This window comes from Neopsephotus bourkii, unplaced genomic scaffold, assembly GCF_033783945.1.
Source record: "Neopsephotus bourkii isolate Nb327-2 ecotype Australia unplaced genomic scaffold, CSIRO-AGI_Nbou_v1 NB_107, whole genome shotgun sequence".
Lineage (NCBI taxonomy): Eukaryota > Metazoa > Chordata > Aves > Psittaciformes > Psittacidae > Neopsephotus > Neopsephotus bourkii.
In genome coordinates, this window is record NW_026900624.1 from 15178578 (window position 1) to 15200942 (window position 22365).

Consider the following 22365-nt stretch of genomic DNA (forward strand, 5'->3'; position numbering starts at 1 on the left):
AACTCAAAGATAAGGGATTGCCTCAAGAGGATCTGTGCAATCACACTGCAGTAGGAAGCAGGTTTATACACAGCTCACCTTGACCCACCAGATGTACTTTTATTTCTACACTCGAGAAGAAAATGTCACACACAACATACCCACTAAGCGGTCAAGCAAACTGGTGCTTTTTGCGTCCTTAAGTAGGAATGACTGTGCACTGCTGGATGAAACCCTTTCCTTAATGAAAAAGCTTGACAGTAACACGTAAGTACAAGATGAGATCTGCAGAGACATTATCTAAATAAGGCTTCACAGGAAAAGGCACTCGGCTCTCATCTGTGGGTATCTTGGAAGCCTACAGAGCAACTCAGAGCTCCTCTGGTAACATCCTCCCTGAGCCACTGCTGTGAAAGGCCTGACCGCACACCCCAGACCCACTCGGTCCTCCGACACCGGTGGCACGGCTGCCACAGAGCCCAAGCGGCAGGAGCAGTGGGGGCCGAGCGCAGGGACAAGGGCCGGTGTGACACGGCCTCGCTCGAGCCACAGAAAGCCAAACCCGCGTCCCCCCCCAACACAGTAACTCCACCCGACGCATAACGGATATTCCCCTCCTCCGGGACTACACATCCCGGTGTGCCCCACGGCTGACGCCGTTTCGCAGGCCACGTAGCCCCGCCCACACGTGCGAGGCCGGCCGGTGCGGCACGCCGGACGTCAGCACCCAGCGCGGGTCCGGAGGGGGTGGTGTGTGACGTCATGCCGTACAGCCAATCCCGCAACTGAGAGCAGAACTGCCGGCGTTCAAATCCTCCGCCTCCGCCACCCGCCCCTCACCCATCGTCCCCGGCGGCAGCGGCGGCGTGAGGGTTTGTGCCGGTGGCACTCTATCGCCTTTTCCGGGTGGGCGGCAGGCGGATCGCTGGCCGAGGTGAGGTGAGGCGGCAGCCGCCTGCCGCCGCGGGGATGGAGGGCATCGGTGCCACGGCGCGGGGCGGCGGGGCCCGTTAATGGGGGGTGTCGGGGTGGGGCAGCGTGGCCGGCGCTCGGCAGCGTTCTCGGCGGAAATGGGGAATCCTCAGCCGTCACCGGGGCTCGCTGCGCTGGAGGCCGGTCCAGGGCCGGCTGGAGGGTAACCTTGGGCTGTCGCCCAGCGCTCCCGTGTGCCCGGGGAGCAGGGCAGGCCTCTGCCTAGGGTAGCGCAGCAGGTTGCTGCTGTGTGGTCTGTTGGCGTGGATAAAGCGTTGTAATTAAAGCAATTCCCGTTTTGGTTTATTATTTTTTTTTTAGATTACTGGGCAACATACAGCTTCATAGATTCTTTAAGTAACAAGGAAACATTTGTCCAGGTGTTTCCAGGCTGTGGTTGTAGTTGCTAAATTCACTAAGTCTTCAATTTTTATTGTGATCTCTTTAAGGCTTTTTCTCTGGAAAACGTAGCAGTTCGAAAGACTTCTGGTAGGTTGACAGTTGGGTGTGGTTGGTGTGCTTGCAGTAAAACATGCTTCAGGATGTGATGATGAATTTGTATGTTGAAATGGGGCAGTAGCCTGTGTGTAAGTTGAAGAAAGTAAAAGGGGATTTAAGAGAAAGAGAAGCAAAGGGTGTGAGTACACCTGTAGAGTATTGAAGGGCATCAAAGTAGAACAGAACTAATTTTTTAAACAGTAGAGTGATGAGGTATTTAAAAGTAAACTTAATAATTGAGCTAGGTGAATAGTCCAAATTCTTTGGATCCTAGCTTTTGTTCCTGTTTGGTAAAGCCCTCATGGGTGAGAGGATGTCCTCTTTATTCCTTCTTGGTGTTGGATTGGCAGATGTTGGAGATGTCCATCAGTTTGGTGTCTGTGGTAGGAGTGGAGTAAGTTGTGTGAGCCTCTTTCTACTGTCAGCACTTAACTGAGGTGACAGTCATCCTAGAAGAGTGATGTTGATAACCTTGGAGGTCTTTTTTCCCATGTTCAAAAGCAAAACTGAAGCTAATGGAAGTTGGAGGGGAGTTGTGCTCTGTGAAGCTGAAGGCTTCACAACTAGGTATCAGGAGGAGGGTATGAATATGCAACTTTAGGGGGTGTTTTAAAGACAGAACTGTTGAGCTTAAAGAGCTGCAAGGGTGTGGGGCCATTTCTATTTCACACAGAATGGACAGGAACCAGTTTTCTGTCATAGGAATGAACCTTCACCCCTTCTGATATCTGAAGTCTGTTTTACTAGTGCTTCTAAGCACTAGTTGTGTGTAGTCTTTTATTCAAGCAGAGGGGCTGGGGTAAGAAACGTGCTCTGTTTATCCTGCTGAATGAACGGAGGCCAGTTAGTTTATGCAGTGATTGATATTCATTAAATAATGGTATGCAGATTCTACTAGACAAAGCTAGCAAAACTTGCCTCAAGGCAAAATATTTGCTTATCCTTCCTGAGTGTAAGACCATTCTGCTTAATGTGTGATGAACCTGTGTGGGATATCTGCAAAGAAAGAGAGCCCACAAACCTGCAAGAGTTTTGGATGCAACACGTGATGTGTTCAGCAACGCAGCAGTTCTAGAACTGTGCTGACAAGGGCAGTACTGGGGACATCACTGGCAAGGAAAAACAGTTGTTTTCATTCTGGCTTGCTTGGGAGGACAGGGCAGATGTGCAGCAGGTCTAAGTAATGATTGGGGTTTGGGGAGAGGAATAGTATAATGGCAAAAATATTGCCCAGAGTAATGTCTTAATGTGGCCCTAATTCATAGTTTTGGCTACTGATTCTTTATGAAGTATTACAACTCCATCAAAACCCAAGTCCTGTCAGTACTGAAAGAATCAAGACCATCTGACTGACTTTGGAATGTTAATCTAGCCTACCCCGCTGTAATAAGCAAGCTATGGGAAAAATGTTAATGATTATGGATTGTAGTTTGCTTTCTGATGTTGACAGTTTCTTTGAATTGACAGCTCAACACTTAGAAAAGCAGAAAAATGGCATCAGAAGACATCACCAAGCTTGTGGAGTCTCTTGCCAAAACGAAAGTGGGTGGTGGACAGTTGAGCTTCAAAGGCCAGAGCCTTAAACTAAATACAGCTGAAGATGGTAAGAGAAAATACCCTTGTGTCTGGGAAGTGTCTCCCTGAAATTCTAAAGTCTTGTGGTAACCCTCCTGCTAATTCTGCAGGGACAAGTTGTCATATTAGCTGTGCTGCAGTGTTCATTCAGCTACAACTGCTTCTGATGGAGATGCTTCCTTCCCTTGTGCCCTGGTAGTGCTACAGATGGTAGATTTGTGGTTTGACCTTCCTGGTGCATAATTCTTGTTTTCTTGGTGTTCTCTCCAAATGCTTTTGGCAATCACTGGACATTAGAAGTCACTACTTTTAAAAACAGTAAGCAAGTGAATGACAGCTTACTTACTGACAAGTAGATGCCTTAAAGACCTGCACAGAGGAAATGGCTGACAGTCTATTGCAGTGGTCCAGTGTCTAACCAAATTGTGACTAATTTGTTAGACTCTTGACACTTTTTCCTGGATTCTCTCTTGCTGGTATATATTTCTCAATTAAAAATGTCTTCCAATAGCTGCTAATGTAGCAAATACCTGGAGAATATGTATATATTTAGATCAACATTTCTGTCGCACCAAGAAACGGCATGTTCTTCAGAAAGGTTTTGTGTAGTGCATAATTCTACTGACTCCAAAGGTGATGCTTTTTTTGTATGCTATTTTAATAGTGCAAAGCACTGAACTATGGGTAAAGGCTTTGGAACTTCAGAATAACTGACAGGAAAGGGTCTGTAGCCTGCTCCTGTGCCTTGCATAGGATTCCTCTGAAGGTAAATTGCTCCACCCTGACATGTTTGCTAAACAGGCATCTACTTTTACCAGTGGGAGCTTCTTCCTGTTAATGTGGCACCAGTTCCCATCAGCTTTTATCTTAGTCCTTACATCTTTGTAGTCACGTGCACTCTAGCTCCTAAACCATGTACTGAACAGCAGAGTAATCTTTCTTAGGAAGCCAGGAAACTTACTTTTGCAAATAGGAGGATGGCTATCTGAGAATAAAACTAGAAATACAGTATGAAAAAGCAGGATGAGAAATGGGAGAATGTTCTCTTTAGTGACCCGACACTTTAGGTCTGTTCCCATTGCTGTTTCAGGATTCTTTCAGATACTGTTTAGCTGTTTTCCATAAGGGTAGAGTTGAGTGAGTATTGCTGCTTCAAAGTGTTACTGTGGTACCCAAGGTGATAGCTGAAAGGCCTACTAGACTATCTGCTTTTTGCAGCTGAAGGAGTTATCAAGCAAATTGAGGAGTTTGATGGCCTTGAGGCATTGCGTCTGGAAGGCAACACAGTGGGTGTGGAGGCAGCAAAGGTCATTGCCAAAGCCTTGGAGAAGAAATCGGAGCTGAAGGTGAGATCCTCAAATGGGGGCTAATTGAAGGGGAAGTAATGTAGAAATACTGAAGGCCTAGCTATGCTTTCTCCAGTAGCCTGTCTTGAGTAAGGCCCAGAACTTGCTTGGTGGTTCTTCCATTAGGAAGAACATGCATATGAAAATATGGCAGAACTCGGGGACTTCAGGATAATGGGAACACTTTCTGCATTCCTAACTGTTCCTCTTCAGTTGGCTTCCAATTTTAAAGCTGGAAGGCTGTGCAAAGAAGAGCCTTACTGCAGAGACAGGATCTGTGAACAAATGACTGACAACAAAACTTAAGTTCTAATGGAAAAGCTGTGTCATGTAATCTTGGGAATGATCAGATTGTCTGAAACACAAGTCTTCAGGGAATGCCAGAATTGGGAAAACATAATGAAGTGCACCATGAGGTTTTTGTGTTCAAGATACAGTTTCTCTACTGTGTTCTAGCCTAATGCTAGGCGCTGGAACGGTTTGTCCAAAAAAATGGTGAATGCTCCATCCCTGGCGGTGTTAAAAGCCAGGCTGGACTGAGTCTTAGCGTGTGGTGTCCCTGCCTGTGGCAGGGGGGTTGGAACTAGGTGATCTTAAGGTCCTTTCCAACCCCTACTATTCTGATTCTATAATGCTGTGCTGCTAGAGGCACTGTCCTTTGCAGGAGAGGAGCAGGAAACACTGATTCACATTAATCACCGAAGTGTGGCTTTTCAAGCAAATTCAGATTTTTGAGCTTCATACCTTAGCAAAATCTGCATTCCTAATGTATTCCTCAGTTTCCTGCTGCTTTTTTTTTCTGTGGTAATCATCTCAGCAGAAAAGTATTACAGCTTGAATTAAAATCAACAACTCTTGTATAGTGTTAATTTATAATGTGCATTTCAGTGGGTTTATGTGCTTACAGGTGAAGTAATTGTAACATTGGTTGTTGTAGCTCTTTAATACAAATTACAAGCCCAAGGGAAGGCATATACAGTATTAAGATGTCCCAGTGATGTAATGCAGCTTGTATGTGTAAACCTCTGTATAACTAGTGACTTTCCCAAGTATTTTAATGGTTTCTACCTGTATGTTTATTATTTTAGAGGTGCCATTGGAGTGACATGTTCACAGGGAGACTAAGGTCTGAGATCCCTCCTGCTTTGGTAAGTAAAAACTAGGTCTGAGACTGCTGACTAACAACTTTTTTCACCTGTCATGCTTTTTGTGGGAGTGTATTTTTTCAGCAGAGCTGATCTTTATGCTGATAACAGTGAGTGTCTCACTAGATGAATAATTCGTACTTTTTGCTCCCTCTGTATAAGGTGAAAAAGTGTTAATGAAAGGTCAAATGCAAGTCCATGCTAGTGAAGGAGCTTGTCACTTGGGAAAATATCCTCATGATAGAACGGGAGTTAAGCTTTCTAAAGCATGTGGCCATCTCTTCCAAGAGCTCCCTTCCTCCTTGAGTCCTGTGAAACAAAAAATGACAAACCCAACAGAATGGAAGCAATGTTTCTTCTAGCAGTGTAGAGGGGGAAAATCACTTTGAAAGATGTGTTTGACCTAAAGGAATGGGATAACTTCCTGGTAACTTCCTTATGATTATCTTCAGCTTAATTTGCACAACTTCTTCCCTGGCTTTAGCTGTAAAGTTTTATTTACCTGTGCAGTTTTGCTGAAAGACTTCGCAATGGAAATTTTTTGCAGCATCCCTGTCATACCTAGCCACTGCAGTGATGCTATCACTAAGAGTCAATCCACTCCCACCCACTGCCATCTGTTTCCTTACAGATTGCTTTGGGGGATGCACTCATTGCTGCTGGAGCCCAGCTGGTGGAGCTGGACCTGAGTGACAATGCCTTTGGGCCAGATGGAGTGCGTGGCTTTGAGGCACTGCTGAAAAGCCCTGCGTGCTACACCCTACGGGAGCTCAAGCTCAACAACTGTGGTATGGGCATTGGGGGTGGCAAGGTAAGGATTTATCTACTTTTTGGGAATGAGGTTGGAGCCAGGACTTGGCTTCACACTGCCCTGCACAGAATCACAGAATGCTTGAGGTTGGACGGGATCTTTGATAATTGTCTAGTTCAACTCCCCTGCTCAGGGCAACTTGACCAGGTGGCTCAGGGATGTGTCTAGTCAGCTTTTGATTATCTCAGGGGATGGAGACTTTTGATAAGCTCTGTGGATAGTCTGTCCCAGGGTTTAAAAAACCCTCATACACACACACCCCCCCAAAAAAAACCCAAACCACTTTTTTGTGGGTTTGAATGGAATTTTTCTGTATCAGTTTGTGTACATTTGTCTGGCTTTCCCTTTAGGCCACCTTATCTTGTGAATAACATCCTGTTATTCTGGCTGTTCTTACACATGGATAAGGTCTACCCCAGAGCCTTCTCTTCTCCAGTTTTAATTCCATCTCTCAGCACTCTCCCAGTATGTAAAATTCTTCAATTCCTTAATCATCCTCAGGACCCTTTGCTGCACTCACCCAAGTATGTTCATGTAGGAGCCTGATGCAAGGAGTACTTGGATGCATTTCAGAGGGCAGAGCAGAGACTTCCCTTGACCTGATGACAATATTTTTCCCCAAGGTCCAGTAGATTTTCTCCTCTGCAAGCGCATCTTGCTAGCCCACAGTCAACTTCTCATCTACTAGGACCCTCAAGTTCTTCGCTGCCAAGTTATTTTACCCCCAGTTTATGCTGGTTTATGGTGTTACTCTTCCCCGTTTGCAGGACTTCCCATTTCCTTTTAAACTCAAGTTTGTTGTTTGCCCCTTTCTTCAGTCTCCAGATCCCTTCCTTGTACATGCTTTCCTGGATAAATTTCTGAAGTATGAAAAGCTCATCTGTTTTTGTCAAGCATAGGAAAACTTTTTTTTTATCCTAAAAGTTAGTTTCCCTGTCAAGGGAGCTGGTAAACTTAGATTTGTGAATATAGTGTTACCAACCCTAGCACTGAAGGGATGCCTGTTGGAAGAAGCAGAAAACTGGGACTACTATCTTTAAGATATATATGTTTACCTGTTTAAGATTCAAGTGTTCTTAGTGGGGTCACTGTCTTCTAGTTTTGCAAAGTTATTGCGTCTTGCTGAAAACTGTACTGTGGAAGTGTTGTAGTTAGACAGTTTTATTGTATACCCTATTATATGTAGATCAGGTACATATCAGTGGTGACAAAAGTGTTTCTTGAGAGCTGAGTCCTCAAAATACATTTGGGTTCCTTCAGAATGGGATGCTGAGGTAGTATAAACTACTTGTTTTATCTTCAGATATTGGCAGGTGCTCTAAAGGAGTGTCACAGGAAATCAAGTACCCAGGGCAAGCCTCTTGCTTTGAAAATATTTGTGGCTGGCAGAAATCGTCTGGAGAATGATGGTGCCACTGCTCTGGCTGAAGCTTTTGGGGTAAGTACCAAACCAGGGCTCCTTAACAGCAAATAGGAGCAAGGTGTGCTTAAGGCAGTGTACACAGAGCTTGCTTCAGCTTCGAGGCAGTGGCTGGTTGCTTCACTAAAGTAGCAAAGTTGTTTGCTGAAACTGGAGTCTTCAACAAGTGCAGGTAGAATTGATGACTGAATGTTTCTGTGACCCAGGTTTCCAAACACATAATTAGTGGCTGGGTAAAGTAGTTGCTTGAGGGAGAAATAGGTATCTCCTGAGTAATTTAATAATAGCCCTATTCCTTCTCCTCCCTCTGTGCTAATGGAGTTTATTTGGGGTTAGGTGTACCAGCTGACCTCTTGAGTGCTTCTTTGCCTAGTGGTTCAATCATCTGGCAAAAGTAACCTAGTATTTTCACTAGCATTCTCCTTTAAGGGCTCTAAATGCTTCCTTAGCTTTTTCTAGGTGTTACTGGCCAACTTGCACTGTTATTGGGGGAAGTAAATTCATTGTAGTTAGGGGCACATAATTCCTTCTTTCCTTCAGTGATGCTAAAAGTGATTTCTGACTTGTAATGCATATTGTCAGATATATTAATGATATTGCAGGTTATAGGTTGTTTTGTTTTTTGTAAAGAGCTGTCTGGATGTGACTGACTACTCAGTAATCATGGCAAAAATAAGATTGCTTAGATACGTATGCATAAGTGATTCATTAGCAATTTAGACTGAATGGTATTATGAAAATGGGATTCATGATTGTGTTTTGTGACATGCTGTTTAGACCATAAACAGTGTTCATACTGATTTTCCTATGGATTTGCTTCTGCAGTCAAGGTTAAATGTAGATCTTAATTAGAAAAATACTGTATCCAGTGGTGCTGCTTGGTCTGTTTCAGTATTATTGAACAAAGGGTGAAGAAATCCTGTCTTAAGGTATCTAGAGTAGGTGTGCCAGGAGGATGCTACTTGTGAATCTTAAAATCAGGGCTTTGTGTTAATATGACACTTGTCATGAGCCTTCAGTTTCACTTAAATTTGTGACATAATTGCTGGTAAATAATACTGTGTAGAAGAACTGAGTTCTGAGTTGGAAGAGAACAATTTTTCAGCAAATCCTAAAGAGTGGAACTGTACTCCTGAGTTGAATGTCTCCTGACAACTTTTTTCATATGCAATCCTTTCCCAGATCATTGGGACCCTAGAAGAAGTCCATATGCCACAGAATGGAATTAACCATCCTGGCATCACAGCACTGGCCCAGGCCTTCGCCATCAACCCACTGCTTAAGGTTATAAACTTGAATGACAACACCTTCACAGAGAAAGGGGCTGTGGCCATGGCAGAGGTGAGTTGTCCTAAGCAGTGGCTTTGGGTTTGTTTCTCCAGGTATAGCTAGCCTTAGCACCTCTGGGTGGTGGAGCCTGATGCTGTACTGTGTTGGGAAAGATGACCTTCCAGGAGTGATAAGACATTTACTTACTTGCGTGTCTGTACTTTCAAATTTGTGCTGTCATGCAGACTCTGAAGCTACTTCGGCAGATTGAAGCGATCAATTTTGGAGACTGCCTGGTGCGTTCGAAGGGTGCTGTTGCTATTGCTGATGCTGTTAAAGAAGGGCTTCATAAATTAAAGGTATTATAGTCTTGCCGTTCAGCTTTGAATCTCTTTAGAAAATGCCTCTTTCTATGTCTTGCTGTCCATTTGCATACCACTATTGATGATTATAGAGTGGGATTTACTTCAGTGCAGGCTCTGGGCTTACAACTCAAAAGCAATAAGCTGTAGTGTGGATCAGTGGCATCATCTCATCCAGATAAGCCTATTCTACATGGAGTTGTACCAGTGACACAGCTTGATGTTTTTGAAGCTCTTGATTCAACTCAGCAAGTTGCTGTTCAAGAAATCTAATAACAGAGGTATCTGCTTTTTTAGAACCTCTCAGAAGGTCTTGAGTGAGGATTGAGATGTTACTTTTCATGAACAGCTTCAGCATTTCAAAGTTCATGTAGTTAATGCTTTCTCTTTGTTAGGACATGTATCAAAGGTCCAAATATTTTTAGCTTTCTTGGCAATATCAGAGCTTCCTACCTCAGTATTTGCATTTGACAGCATTCTAGACAAGCCTAAGTCCAGACAGTAATGTAAATAAGCCAAGAAGACAACATTTCAGCTCAGTGCTAATATTTATTTACCTATATGAACATGGTACAGAAAGAAGTAGGTACTTTGTGTTGCGTCACTTGCTCAGGCTTCTCTTGGTTATACTGGAACTAGTCTGAATCTCCCAGGAAAACTGAAGTAAGGATTCTACTGGGAGTATTGAGATGAACTGCTAGAAGTTAAATCTTATTTTCCAGAGGAGAAGTGGTTAAGGAAGGGCAGCATGAAGCAATCATAGCAGATTCATTTTGTTCAAGGACTGCTTCCCTTTTTGTTGTTAATATTAAATCCCTTCTCAGCAAAGGATTGAGCACAGTGTGGAATGGTGGGGGATGGTGTCTAGCTGCTGGGTAACTTTATTCTTATTAGTCTGTGCACAGTTTGTCTTCTGGCTGTGTTTATCAGCAGCAGTACCACTTACAGTTTCATTTGAAGTCTAACCTGTGACCCAAGTGTCCAAAAGCAAATGTGCATTCCACTTTATAGTGTTTACCTTTCTTCAGTATGACTTACTGATGTGTGAGTTTTGGAATGCTCTCATGACCCTTGAATAAATGAAGATCACCAGTCAGCTGGTTGCTAAGGACTGAAGTGTCTGCTACCTTTTAGGTGATCAGTCAGAATAGTGTAGTCTCTGTGGCTATCTTAGTGGAGTAGTTACCTTCAGTAGTGCTGCTTACAACAATAGTCTGTATCAAAATGCCCCTTTTAGGTATATGAAGTAGGGGGTATGTCAGGTATTATTTCCAATTAAAAATACATTTTTTACGAAGATCATGTTCAAATAAGTCTTTCCAGAGCTCTTGTGAGTACATGAAACTTATGGGGATGATAGGTGTTAAGAATTCTGCAAATGTCATAGAACAGTGAATTGGAAGGGACCTTAAAGCTCATCTAGTTCCACCCCCTCCCCCGGGCTTATGGGCAGAGACACCATCTACTAGACCAGGTTGCACAAAGCCCCATCCAGCCTGACTTTAAACAATTCCAGGGATAGAGCAGTCACAGCTTCTCCGGGCAACCTGTTCCAGTCTCACCACCCTTGTAGTACAAAACTGTTGGAACAAGTCCAGAGGAGACCACGAGGATGATCAGGGGACTGGAGCACCTCCCATATGAAGACAGGCTGAAAAAGTTGGGGCTGTTCAGCCTGGAGAAGAGAAGGCTGCGTGGAGACCTCATAGCAGCCTTCCAGTATCTGAAGGGGGCCTATAGGGATGCTGGGGATAGACTCTTCATTAGGGACTATAGTGGTAGGACAAGGGGTAATGGATTAAAACTTAAACAGGGGAAGTTTAGATTGGATATAAGGAGGAAATTCTTTCCTGTTAGGGTGGTGAGGCACTAGAATAGGCTGCCCAGGGAGGTTGTGAATGCTCCAACCTTGGCAGTGTTCAAGGCCAGGTTGGACGAGGCTTTGGGTGATACGGTTTAGTGGGAGGTGTCCGTGCCCATGGCAGGGGGGTTGGAACTAGATGATCTTAAGGTCCTTTCCAACCCTAACTATTCTATGATTCTATGAATATCTAAATATACCCCTTTCAGTTTAAAGCAATTACTGATTCTCTTATCAATGTTCTTCTGCTTCATAGGAACTGAATTTGTCCTTCTGTGAGATCAAACGAGATGCTGCGCTGACAGTTGCTGAGGCTGTTGAAGATAAGACAGAGTTGGAGAAACTGGATCTCAATGGTACGCAAGTTTGCTAGATCAAAGTATGTCTAGCCTGATCCTAATGAGAAACCACTAGGAAGAATATTGACAGTATCACACATTCTAGCCTTACAATTGTCAGCATTTAAAAAATGGAAATCTAAGAGTTGCTGAACTTGGATGACTTTACAGGAAGTAAAAATTAGGGGGTTGGCTTTTCTCCAGCTGTTGTGTAATGCTGCTGAAATGGGTTTAACATCTCTTTGATTCTCATAACAGAGGTCTGCCTTGCTGCCTGTAAGGTATTGTGTAGGATAATGGTTCAATTTCAGAAATGAGAGAGACAAGAATATACAGCAAGTCCTCAAGGACAAACTTATGTGCATCTGTTAAATCTACTCTCTTCTGTCAACTTAGGTAACTGTCTGGGAGAAGAGGGATGTGAGCAACTCCACGAGATTCTTGAAGGCTTCAATATGGGAACTGTGCTGGGATCTTTGAGGTAGGCAAGATACCAGAGTTTAAATTGGAAATTTTATGTAAATTGCTATAAATACTTTCATTCATCTATCAGTTTTAAGGCAAAAACTAACATTCCAGATGGACATTGCACAGAACACGAAGTGTGGAGCACAATCAAGGGATTCCATAAGTAGGATAAACATTGTGTCTTGTTTTAATTGATGGACTTGGTATTGACTGCATTTCTTGCTCTTTGCTTCCCATTGTCAACTGGGTAACTGAAGCCTGAGTCCTCTCAATCTGTAGCTGGATATGTACCACCTGCAGTATATCTTGCAGGGGAGGCTGCTTTTTTTTGCTCTTGAAAAGATGCTGTGAGTTCCAGTGCACAGGAATTGCAAGTGTGTAACGTAACATGTTAACTCTCAAACCTTAGTGATGATGAAGGGGAGGAGGAAGATGATGAAGAGGAGGAGGAAGAAGATGAAGATGAAGAGGAGGAGGAAGAAGAACAGCAACAGCTAAAGGAGGAAGGACAGGGAGAACAGGAGTCACTCACTCCTAAGAAGATAATTGATTCACAGGTAAGCTTGCTTCCAGATGCATTCCTGTTTCTTCAGCTGGAGGAAATTAAAGGAGGAAATGTGATTTGGAGTGAATCTGAACTTGGAGTGCAGGGAGGTGTTAGTGTTCCTGTGTGGACTGCCAATGTAGTAACAGGGAGATAACATGAAGGCAATAGGTGAATTGGAAACATGCTTTGTTAAAGTGAACATGTGCACCCATGCATGGAGAGAAAAGCTGAGTAGTGGTCATAACAAACACAGGTAGAAGTCTTCCCATGTTCAGAAAACAGTGGGTACCTTGTACGTGCAATGCCATGCAGTTGAGCTAGCATATTTTGGCTCTTTCAACTCTGGGCTCATTCCAGCCTCGAATGGTTTTCAAATAGAACAAATCCTGACCTGGTGTATGTGTGTCCATGTGCCTTTGCTGCTGAACTGATTTATTTACTTTGAAGAGTAAACTGATGGACTCTGCCTGTTTCAGGATTCAACTCCAGTGCCATCTCCTCCTGTGGATGTTGCCACATTCCTTGCTTTCCCATCACCAGAGAAGTTGCTGCGACTAGGACCAAAGTGCTCTGTGCTGATAGCTCAGCAGGTAGGTGTTTTGCATCTTCTCCCCAGTGATCCCAAGGAACCTAATGGAAGCACAGGATGCAGTTAATGCTTATAATGGCACCAGAGCTTCTACCTAGAGTAATTTTGTGGTGTTCTATGCCTTGCGATATGGCCAAGGCAAAACTGATGTCAATCAGCTGAAGGCTGTAATTCTTGTCACAGCCTTATTGGAGATCTTTTTCTGTAGCTGGTGAGCAGTGTACTGAATGGTCTGTTTTTTATCTTTCAGACAGATACGTCTGATGTAGAAAAAGTAGTTACAACTCTCCTAAGGATATCATCAGTTTTCAAAGATGAAGCCCCAGTGAAGAAAGCAGTGCATGAAACAACAGGTGACTGGGCATTCTTCATTCCATGGCAGGATCTGCCTCAGTGTCAAGGACACCAGTGTGATGAACAGGGCCGTGTGGGCCAGGCCACTGGACTGTTTTGTCCCTGGCAGCAAGAAACCCAGATAACAAAGTACCAAGCTGTGCCATGCCATTGTGTGGAGTGAAAGTAGAGGTTAATTCTGAACTTGCCATGTTGTGTTCTTCTAAAACTCGATCAGTGTCTGTTGTAGTTGCTGTTATTGTACCTGTGTTGCCCTTCATCTCCTTGATGCTAGGCTGTCAATAGAGTCATTCTGTGTTCCAAAGGCAGTTACTTTTTCAAGGCTATTTACTTGGAGTATTTTGTACAGAGTAGCCTCACCAATGTAGTATCAAGAGAGTGTGAAGAGAGACCTCTTAGCGTCTCTTTTTATCAGTCTGAAACATTTTTAGTTTCTTCAGGAAGCAGATACTTGCAACATGAAACAAGGCACAGAAGCTAATGTACAGACAAGGGACTGTGTATTGTGGAGCAGTGATTTGGCTTAGGTCAATTCCCTGTACACTAACAGCATCCCCTTTATGTTTTCATCTGGAAATGGGAATTTCCAAGTGCTCCTAGGCACCTGACCATTGACTTTCATCTTTTTCAAATCCCCTAGCAGTTCTCTCATACATGAGCTATGTAATGTTACTGTGCAAAAAAGCTGGATCAATTACTTTTAAGACCATTTAGTGATCTAATGCTAACAAATATGCACTTCTCTAATTTGGAGTACATAGTCATTGTGAAACTGTTAGCTGTTGTCTGTCACAGTAACGTGTGTTTTCTACAGTTGGCTGTGGTTCCAATCAGCCAGAAATAGTTGGTATGTTGCTAAGCCAGTGCTGGCCTTGGCTCATGCTCTTTGAATTGTCTCAAAAAATGGAGCACAGGATATTCCTGTTGTCTGAATTGTGCTTGTAAATGCATTTATTTCAATAGCTGTTCCTTACTACTCTTAACCCTTAGGGAAATGTAGAACCTGGCAATTACTTTCCTTCCAGGAAAGTAAGCATAAGCTGACCTTGAGGTCCCTGGTTAATGTCTGACACTGTTCTACAGCTGCTCTAATAGGTTCTGCCTGTTCTAAGAAACCAGAACAGTCATGGGTCAAAACAAGGTGCCTTGCCTACCTTGTAGACGTGAGAGGCTAAAGCACTGTTTTGCCCAGAGCTTGTGGCAGAATATTGGTCCTGAGGGAGCCCAGAAAACAGCTAAAGAAACTTTTCTCATTGTGTTCTCATTCCCTTTGGTTTCAAAGGAAAGGTGAATTCTTGCTGGCCTTTAAAATGTCAAGCTTCTAATTTGATGCTCTGTTTCATCTGATCATATTTATATGTCTGCATGTAGCATGCATTTTCAAATGCATTGAGGAGAGCATGTTATGGTGCAGAAGACTGAGGTCAAATAGCATTTGAAGCTTGGCAGTGTGGGGATTTTGGGGGTTTTGTTGTGCTTTTGGGAGGGGGGTGTTTGGGTTGTTCTTCCTTTGTATTGGACTTTATACTTAAGGACTGGGTTTTACTTATCTCAGTGTTTCAGAGTTTATACCTGCTCCCTGAGAGACAACTGTATCTTAATGGGTATTGCACCCCAAAACAGATGATGCTGCACGAGATCCTGTATGATCAATCTCTATCTTAAAATCTGTTACAGCATCCCTTTCTCTATTGCTTAATATGTTTATTTCATTTTAGATGCCTTGATGAAAAAAGCCTTCACTTCTGCCACATTTAATTCAGATGCGTTTGTCACAAGCCTCTTGATCCACATGGGATTACTTAAGGTGAGGAAGCAGCAAAGATCTGTTTAGGCTGTTGAATACCAGGCTGGTTGGGGTTTGGGTAGTTAGGTTGCTGTGGAAGCACCTGGGTACCTATGCATGCCTGATGCCAAGGGACAATGGAAGTCTGCAGGTCCAACAGAAATTGCAGATTGCGAGGTTGCATTATGATGATGTTAGTTCTCTGTACCTCTTCTGCTTAATGTCCTGGGCCTCCTTAGTCATCCCTTAAAGGAAGGGAGGGTCAGGTAAGGAAATAGTGCTGCTGTTGGACTACAGTGTCTATAAAAAGCCATATCCAGGAGTTAACCTACTATGTTACTAATGTGACTTTAGGACATCTCTTAGTAGCATGACTCAAAAACATGTATCCCAACTACTCATGCTAGATCAGCAGCATTCAACTTCATGCTTTGGAGTATCTTGCCAAATACTAGTGTTAAATGTGTAATTACAGGGAATAAACTTTCTTGTGAGAAAAGATGGGGGCATCAGGAAAGTTGAATTAATGGAAGTTAGAATACCTGCAGCTTCACTTTCAGTGAGACGACTGGGGAGAGGTTCTGTCTGCAACCTTAAGCACTTCTGCCTATTTGTGCTACAAGGGCTAGTGTTTCTCATTGCCTTCAGACCTAGAAGCTGAGAATGGACCAGTGCTGAAGCTTACTGTTTCTCAGAGGGGTAAACAGAACCAGAGAGCTTTTTTTGCTCAGTGCCTGGCTTGGGGAGTACCAACTCCCTCTCACAGAAAATAGCAAATATGTATAAGGTACAAAGCATAGACCTGTGCTCCTGAAGAACTTCCAGACCAGGAAGAGCCATTGATGAAGCCAGCTGATTGTCTTCTAATATAGAAGACTCCTCATGGAGTAAGCATATGTGGAGAGGAAGTATCTTCCGTAATTTTGTCCCACATAGCTGGAAGCACATGAGCAATGGTTATTCTGGAATGAACTCATGATCATACATGTAGGAATACAGGTTTAAGTCTATAGAATGTCTGTAGATTGAAGGACTTTAGTTGAAATGGCAGTGGAGAAATAAATGGAAACAATGTAAGAGATGGGACACCTAGGTTAGCATCACATTAGGAGCAGGAGTAACTTGTGTATCATGTAAACAGTGGGATTAGCTTTATCTTGTACATGACTGTGAGACCAGTTCTGGGAATACTACACCAAGTTCTAGAGGAAGCCTGACAAAGAACAGGAGATGGTATAAAAAGGAGCTACAGAATAATACAAAAGAAGTTATTTTAGTGAAGGCAGCTGAATTCTTTGAGTTGAAGTCTGGAATTGCTTAAGAGAACACTCAGGGCCTCTGAGAAGATTTTGTACTTTCACTTGCAAGTTCACTACTTTCCTTTTACCATTATGACTGCTGCCACTTGATACGTAATAGAATGTTCTTGATGCTGCTTTGTTTCAGATGATGGTGCTAGGAGGCTGTGGAATTGCCTTTGTCTTGAGAAACACTGCACAACTTTAGTGACCATCTTTTCTTTCCTGCAGAAAGAAAAGCACTTTCAGCAAAGTTTATTGCCTCTGTGAACTATAGTGGATTAGATAAAACAGTGGTTTTTCTGATGTCTGACTTCATCTTCTTGTCCTTTTCTCAGAGTGAAGAGAAGGTCAAAGTTGTCCCAAGCCTCTATGGTATTCTTATGACCCTGAATCATATGGTCCAGCAAGATTATTTCCCAAAGTCTCTGGCCCTAGTTCTTTCTGCTTTTGTGACAAAGTGAGTATTGTACTTGCCATGCAATCTTCTCCATGGGAGCTAGTGAAACTGAGGGTTAATAGCTATATGCAAGATGTTCTGTTAAAGCCTATGAAATACCTGTTCTGAAATTAAGGATTAATAATATAATAGGCCTCTATTTTACCTTGTTTACTGCAGTATGCAAACTTTAGAGTAAAGAAAAATAAAATATCTTGATCTTAAAGAAGAGCTAATGGAAAGCTGGCTTTGCAACCAGCTGGCTCTGAAACAGACTACTAATGCTATTCACAGAACAGTTGGTTTTGAGCTAAAGGAAACCTGCTGAGTTTCTAGCCACTAATCTTGAGTGAACTATGAGTACACTGGACCTAACTGTGCCCTCAAATCATCCTTCTGAGTATGAGGGTCAGCAGAGCTCTGCCTGGATCATCATGCTGTGTAACACTGAATGCCAGCAGATCAAAACATTGCAAAACACAAAGGCTGAATTTGTTCCTAAATTAAACTTCCTGCTGTGACAGCAGCAAGGTTAGCAATTTTTGAGAACTAAATTGGGAGCATGTGTGCTGAAGAAGCTGCTTCTGCTGCCTGCCTCTAGTGTTTTTTGTAGTATAGGTGTAGAATAAATGTCCCACTAGCTCTAGGTTTTTTAATGTGCTAATGCATATTAAGTGTAATAGCTGTGGAAGCTGTATCTGTTCTGGATTAAATTGGTGTGAACTTCAGCATTGATGGGACTTGTAAAAAAACACACCAAATAGACCTTTCCTCAAGAATGGAAGTATTAAATACTACTGTTCAGCAGTCAACAGGAAAAACAGTTTGAGATTTGTCACTTAAGACAAAACAGCTGAAGCCCCAAATCCATCTGGAGCTTAGTAGTGCTTTGGTGTGAACCAAGTGCTGTGTAGGGTGAGAGCAGCTTTTTAACTGGTTAGAGGATGAGCCTTAAGCCTTCTTGATTTTCATGGTATGGGTAGCATGCAGATGCTTAGGATCTCTTGCTGATAAAAGGCAGAGGCATCAAATACTTGTGATCAGCACAAACCATGGGTGATTAAGGATGCAGTTAAATATTGGTAGTCTTTTCTTAGTTCTGCTGGGACTGGAAGCAGGCCAGTTGTGATAAGGTGTTGGTGTGACTGAAGCTGTTAAAGCTGATGTGTAACAGTGGTATGTGGCCAGCAACCAGCCATGCTAAGGTCAGTTTTGGAAAACAAAACCACATAACTAGCTTGTTTAGTGCTGTGAATCCTAACCTAGAGGCCCTTCTGGTGAAGCAGTTTGCTGTCTATCTCTTTGGCTTCATTGGGCTAGGAATTAGGCAATGATGCCAGTGCTTCTATTGCAGCAGACATGGTGCCCTATCCTAACCAAGCACTGCAGCTATTGCTTCTTGTTTTTACCTAGGTATTCCAATCTTTATTTCAGCTCACCCTTCTTTCTCAGATTGAATAGGCCTCACTACTATTACTTATTAAAGGTTAATTTTGCTGTGGTGGGAGAGATAAAATTGAGTCATAAATAGCAGATGACTTGGTGAGAAAAGGTTTGAGTAGGAACAGGTTTGTCTTCTGTGTTTTGGGGCCTGAAGAGTGGATCTATATGAAAAACCTATTGCCAGAAGTGAGGGAAGGGGGCTTCCACCCTCACCTGCTGTGTTCTACCAAAAATGAGACACTAGCATGCAGAAGCCAACAATCTGTTGCTGGTTTGTGTACCTGTGGAAATAAATGGTCTGATTCTTGGTTGTTGTCTTCCTGGCTTGGATGCAGCAACGGGAGAGTGTTTTCAGCAGCAAGCTCTGAGCGGGAAGCAGTGATCTGTGCAGCAGTGAGGGAATTGTTTCAGAAGAGAGAACCAAAGGGAAAAGATGTAGGCTTTTGGATGTGCATTTGAAACACTGTTTATTTGCTCGCTCAAAGTCAAATACAAAGCAATTCTTAAATTCAGTATTTTAAATCTGTGTCTCTCCTCTTTCCACAGGCCAAACCGTGCTCTTGACTCCTGCTCGTTTGCTCGTCACATGCTCTTACAAACCCTCCACCAGCTGTAGGAAAAAAGAGACATGCTGCTGTGCCCTTTCCTCCTCGTAGGACTGTCATCAGCAGAGAATGAAGAGCTGCATGGTGGGAGAGGACCCCAGAGCCTGTACAGACACACTGTCCATGCCTCTTTCTTTTCCCTTTCTTTTTCTCCTCCTCCCACCCCCTTGTAGCTCTGTCCTTCCTTCTGCTTTCATAAACATGGACAAATAATGCTGGTTTATTTTTTTCTTCCTGCTCTTCATGGAGTGACTCCCTGGTCTGCAGGGTGGGTGCTTATGCTCGAGTATGGCAGTGCTGCTCTGAGCTCTGTGTGAACTGAAGAGTTCTCCACTTTGGTCGTATTGGCAAGAGTCTGTCAAGACTAATGCAGGGCCCAGAAGTGCTCTCGTCAGGATCAACCCGGTTGTGCATTTTATTGGACTGTGACTCCTGTCGGGTAGCATTCAGCATGGTGCAGGAGGGAGGCGATAATGTTCCTGCTTCTCCAGGCCAGGCGAGTGCTTGACCCCCTTCTGCTGGTGCCAGGTCAGAGGGGCAAGCTGTGCTCCCCTTTGCTACTTCTCTCAAGTCCATTTGTCAACGGCAGTGTGTGACTGGTTTGTATTTCAATATACTGCTCCCCTGCTGCTGTGGCTTGGAGTATCTGTAGTGTGGCTAACCCTGGTGGCCATTGCTTAGGGAGCAAGTGTATTTTCATTGTGAATTTTTTTTGCCATTGCCTGTGTTCTTCCTTCTTCCTGCCCTTTCCCTGTTCCTTTGCCTTCTCTTCCTAATTAGATAGGCTTGGCTTGGAAATGAATACAAAAATCCTTGTGGAATACATGTTCCCTTTCTCCTGCCTTTGACAAAACAGTGGGACTGTGTGTGCTGTACGTGTGTTAGAAAACTGAGCATGTGCAAGACTATGAAGAACTAGGGCTGTGCTGATCATTCTTGGGTTGGGCTGTTCTTACTTCTTGCAGTAGAGTAGCAGCAGTATAGACTGCCCCTCAGTCTGGGTGGAGGGATGTCCATGGGCCTGCCTGTGTTTTGTGGCTTCTACCTGTACATCTCCTGAGCACCCAGGCTCATCTTGCTCCCTCTTCATTCAAGCTTCTGAAAATCAGTTCATCTCTTGCTTCAGGTAGCAAAGAGTTAGAATCATAGAATGGTTTGGGTTGGAAGGGACCTTAAGATCATCAAGTTCCAACCCCCCTGCCATGGGCAGGGACACCTCACACTGAACCATGTCACCCAAGGCCCTGTCCAACCTGGCCTTGAATACTGCCAGGGATGAAGCATTCACAGCTTCCTTGGGCAACCTATTCCAGTGCCTCACCACATGCACAGTGAAGCATTTCTTCCTTCTAGCTAACCTGAACTTCCTCCACTTCATTTTAAGCCCATCACCCCTTGTCCTCTTGCTACAGTCCCTGTTGTTCCTTCCCTCTGTTTTCATTTGGAGAAGACCATTCACTTCCCTTAACTGGCCTTGCAGTCAACATGCAGTATAAATGGGGATAGTGCCAGGAAAGGAGGCAGGGGAATGGAGTTAGGTGCCCCTTCCTTGTGAGAGACACGTTCCACAGCTGCTCTAAATGCAGGAAAAGCTGGTGCCAACTCCAGGTTGTGCATGGACGATAACAAGGGCTTGGGGTACTGCATTGAAATACAGTATGTGGTATGTGCAAGACCTGCTTGCACGCACTCTACTTACATTCTTCCAGGCTCTGGGCCTGTTCAGGGCAACCACTGAGGTAACGGGGGTGGCTGTGGGAGGGTTTTTGTGGCTCTGATCCCATCGGGCTCAGGAAAGCAGTGTCTAGCCTGAGGTGTAAGAGATGCTGCTCTTCATGTAGGAGCCAAATGCATCTTCTCCCCATTTCTGTGACCGAAGCTGGGAGCTCCTCTGTGTCCAGATGGATGAAAAACAACTGAAGGTATCTGCGCCTACAGAAGGAGCTTCAATCACTGCCGCTGAGCCCTGCCTCTTTCACCTCATTCCTGGCTCCTTCCTTCAGCTGCCTGTCAAGTTTTACCATCAGCTTCAGGGCAAAAGTGGGACATAAAAGAATCTGTGTTTTCTGTAAGTCTTGAACACAGCTTTTCTTGAGGCTCCTTGGTGTCTTGCTGCTCTTTGTGTCCCTCTGCCCCAAAGGGGGGTCATGGAGAAAAGGAACATGATGCAGAGACCAAACCAAAGGGTTACACTGTACAGGAGGTCATCTGCAGTGAGTCTGGTGGAGCAGTGCATATACAGAGCCTGCTAAAGAAGGTCAGAGGGATGCTGCTGCTCCCACACAGACCTGTGGGAAGCTCTGAGTAGCCATAGTAGCAGAACAAGTTTGAGATGCTGATCCCTAAGTGTTTTTCAAAAGCAAGCAATACTTAGTAGCAGGGTTTTCCTGGTCCTGGTATTCAGTGTCAAGGTCAGATGTTTATAGGAAAAAGGGGTGTGTGAGGGTAGAAGTTAGAGTCTCTGCAGAAACCAGATTGCTTCTAGGTAGCCCATGGACTCAGAAGTCCCTCAGAACTGGCTTGTCTCAAGATTAGGAAAAAAGAGGGTGGGAATTGTTAACTGTTGTTTCCAGCAGAAGTTGATCCCAGAGGAGAGCTGGTTCCCAGTGATACACTGAAGGAAGGCAGGGTCATTCCAGTACTGCTTCAGCCGGTCTTCTGCAACTATCTGACCCCAAAAGCACTGCTGGCTGTTGTGGGTAGCATTTTTAATTTGAACATAGCCCAGCCAGGAAGCAGTGGTGCAGAGCTCTCTGCATGGAGCAGCTTGGGGTGTCAGACTTGATCTTAAAGGTCTTTTCCAGCCTCGTTGATACTATGATGCATGAGCAGTGAAACCCTGTACCGGTCACAATAGGACTGTGCTCCTTTACCAGCAAAGGTAAAACATTTTCTTGCATGGAAAGCAAAAGTATGTGGCCTGGTAGAGGTAGCTTAAGCCCCATCAAGTGGAAGTTCAAGCCTGCTGCCATGCCCCATCAGAGAGCAAAGGCTGCCTGCCTGCCTCCCTCCAGCCTCAGCAGAAGTTAAGGTTCTGCTTTTGATCACTGCTGGGCAAACGAACAAACTAAAAGCCTGGGGGAGGCTGGGGAAAGGGCAGACGTGGCTCTAAATGCCAGGGTGCTTGGTTCCACGCCTCAACCTCCCCATGATCCTCCAGCAGAGCCAGGGATGTGTTGGTGCCTGGGGTGGGTGGGAGGACCTGGCCAGGATAACGGGTGGAGGAGCCATAGTGTGGGGAGCTGGGTGTGCTGGGCAGT

At 44.2% G+C, this 22365-nt stretch overlaps 1 protein-coding gene across 1 annotated transcript; it reads left to right on the forward strand.

The window, feature by feature from the left end:
- The first annotated feature begins 2880 nt into the window (after positions 1 to 2880).
- RANGAP1 (Ran GTPase activating protein 1) lies at positions 2881 to 19928 on the forward strand. Its single transcript, XM_061363132.1, has 15 exons — positions 2881 to 3052; positions 4243 to 4370; positions 5459 to 5518; positions 6147 to 6326; positions 7630 to 7764; positions 8929 to 9087; positions 9261 to 9374; positions 11495 to 11594; positions 11973 to 12057; positions 12454 to 12601; positions 13068 to 13181; positions 13431 to 13533; positions 15253 to 15341; positions 16957 to 17078; positions 19047 to 19928. Exons 1-15 carry the CDS (start codon positions 2941 to 2943, stop codon positions 19114 to 19116), a joined length of 1719 nt encoding a protein of 572 aa, XP_061219116.1. The 5' UTR covers positions 2881 to 2940; the 3' UTR covers positions 19117 to 19928.
- Positions 19929 to 22365: the final 2437 nt, after the last annotated feature.

Bases quoted from the DNA above. Each gene is read 5' to 3' on its own strand.
- RANGAP1 (XM_061363132.1), top strand. From the start codon at position 2,941: ATGGCATCAGAAGACATCACCAAGCTTGTGGAGTCTCTTGCCAAAACG. The intron at 9,088-9,260 runs GTGAGTTGTCCT...GCTGTCATGCAG, and splicing joins GGGCTGTGGCCATGGCAGAG to ACTCTGAAGCTACTTCGGCA. The intron at 13,182-13,430 runs GTAGGTGTTTTG...TTTATCTTTCAG, and splicing joins CTGTGCTGATAGCTCAGCAG to ACAGATACGTCTGATGTAGA.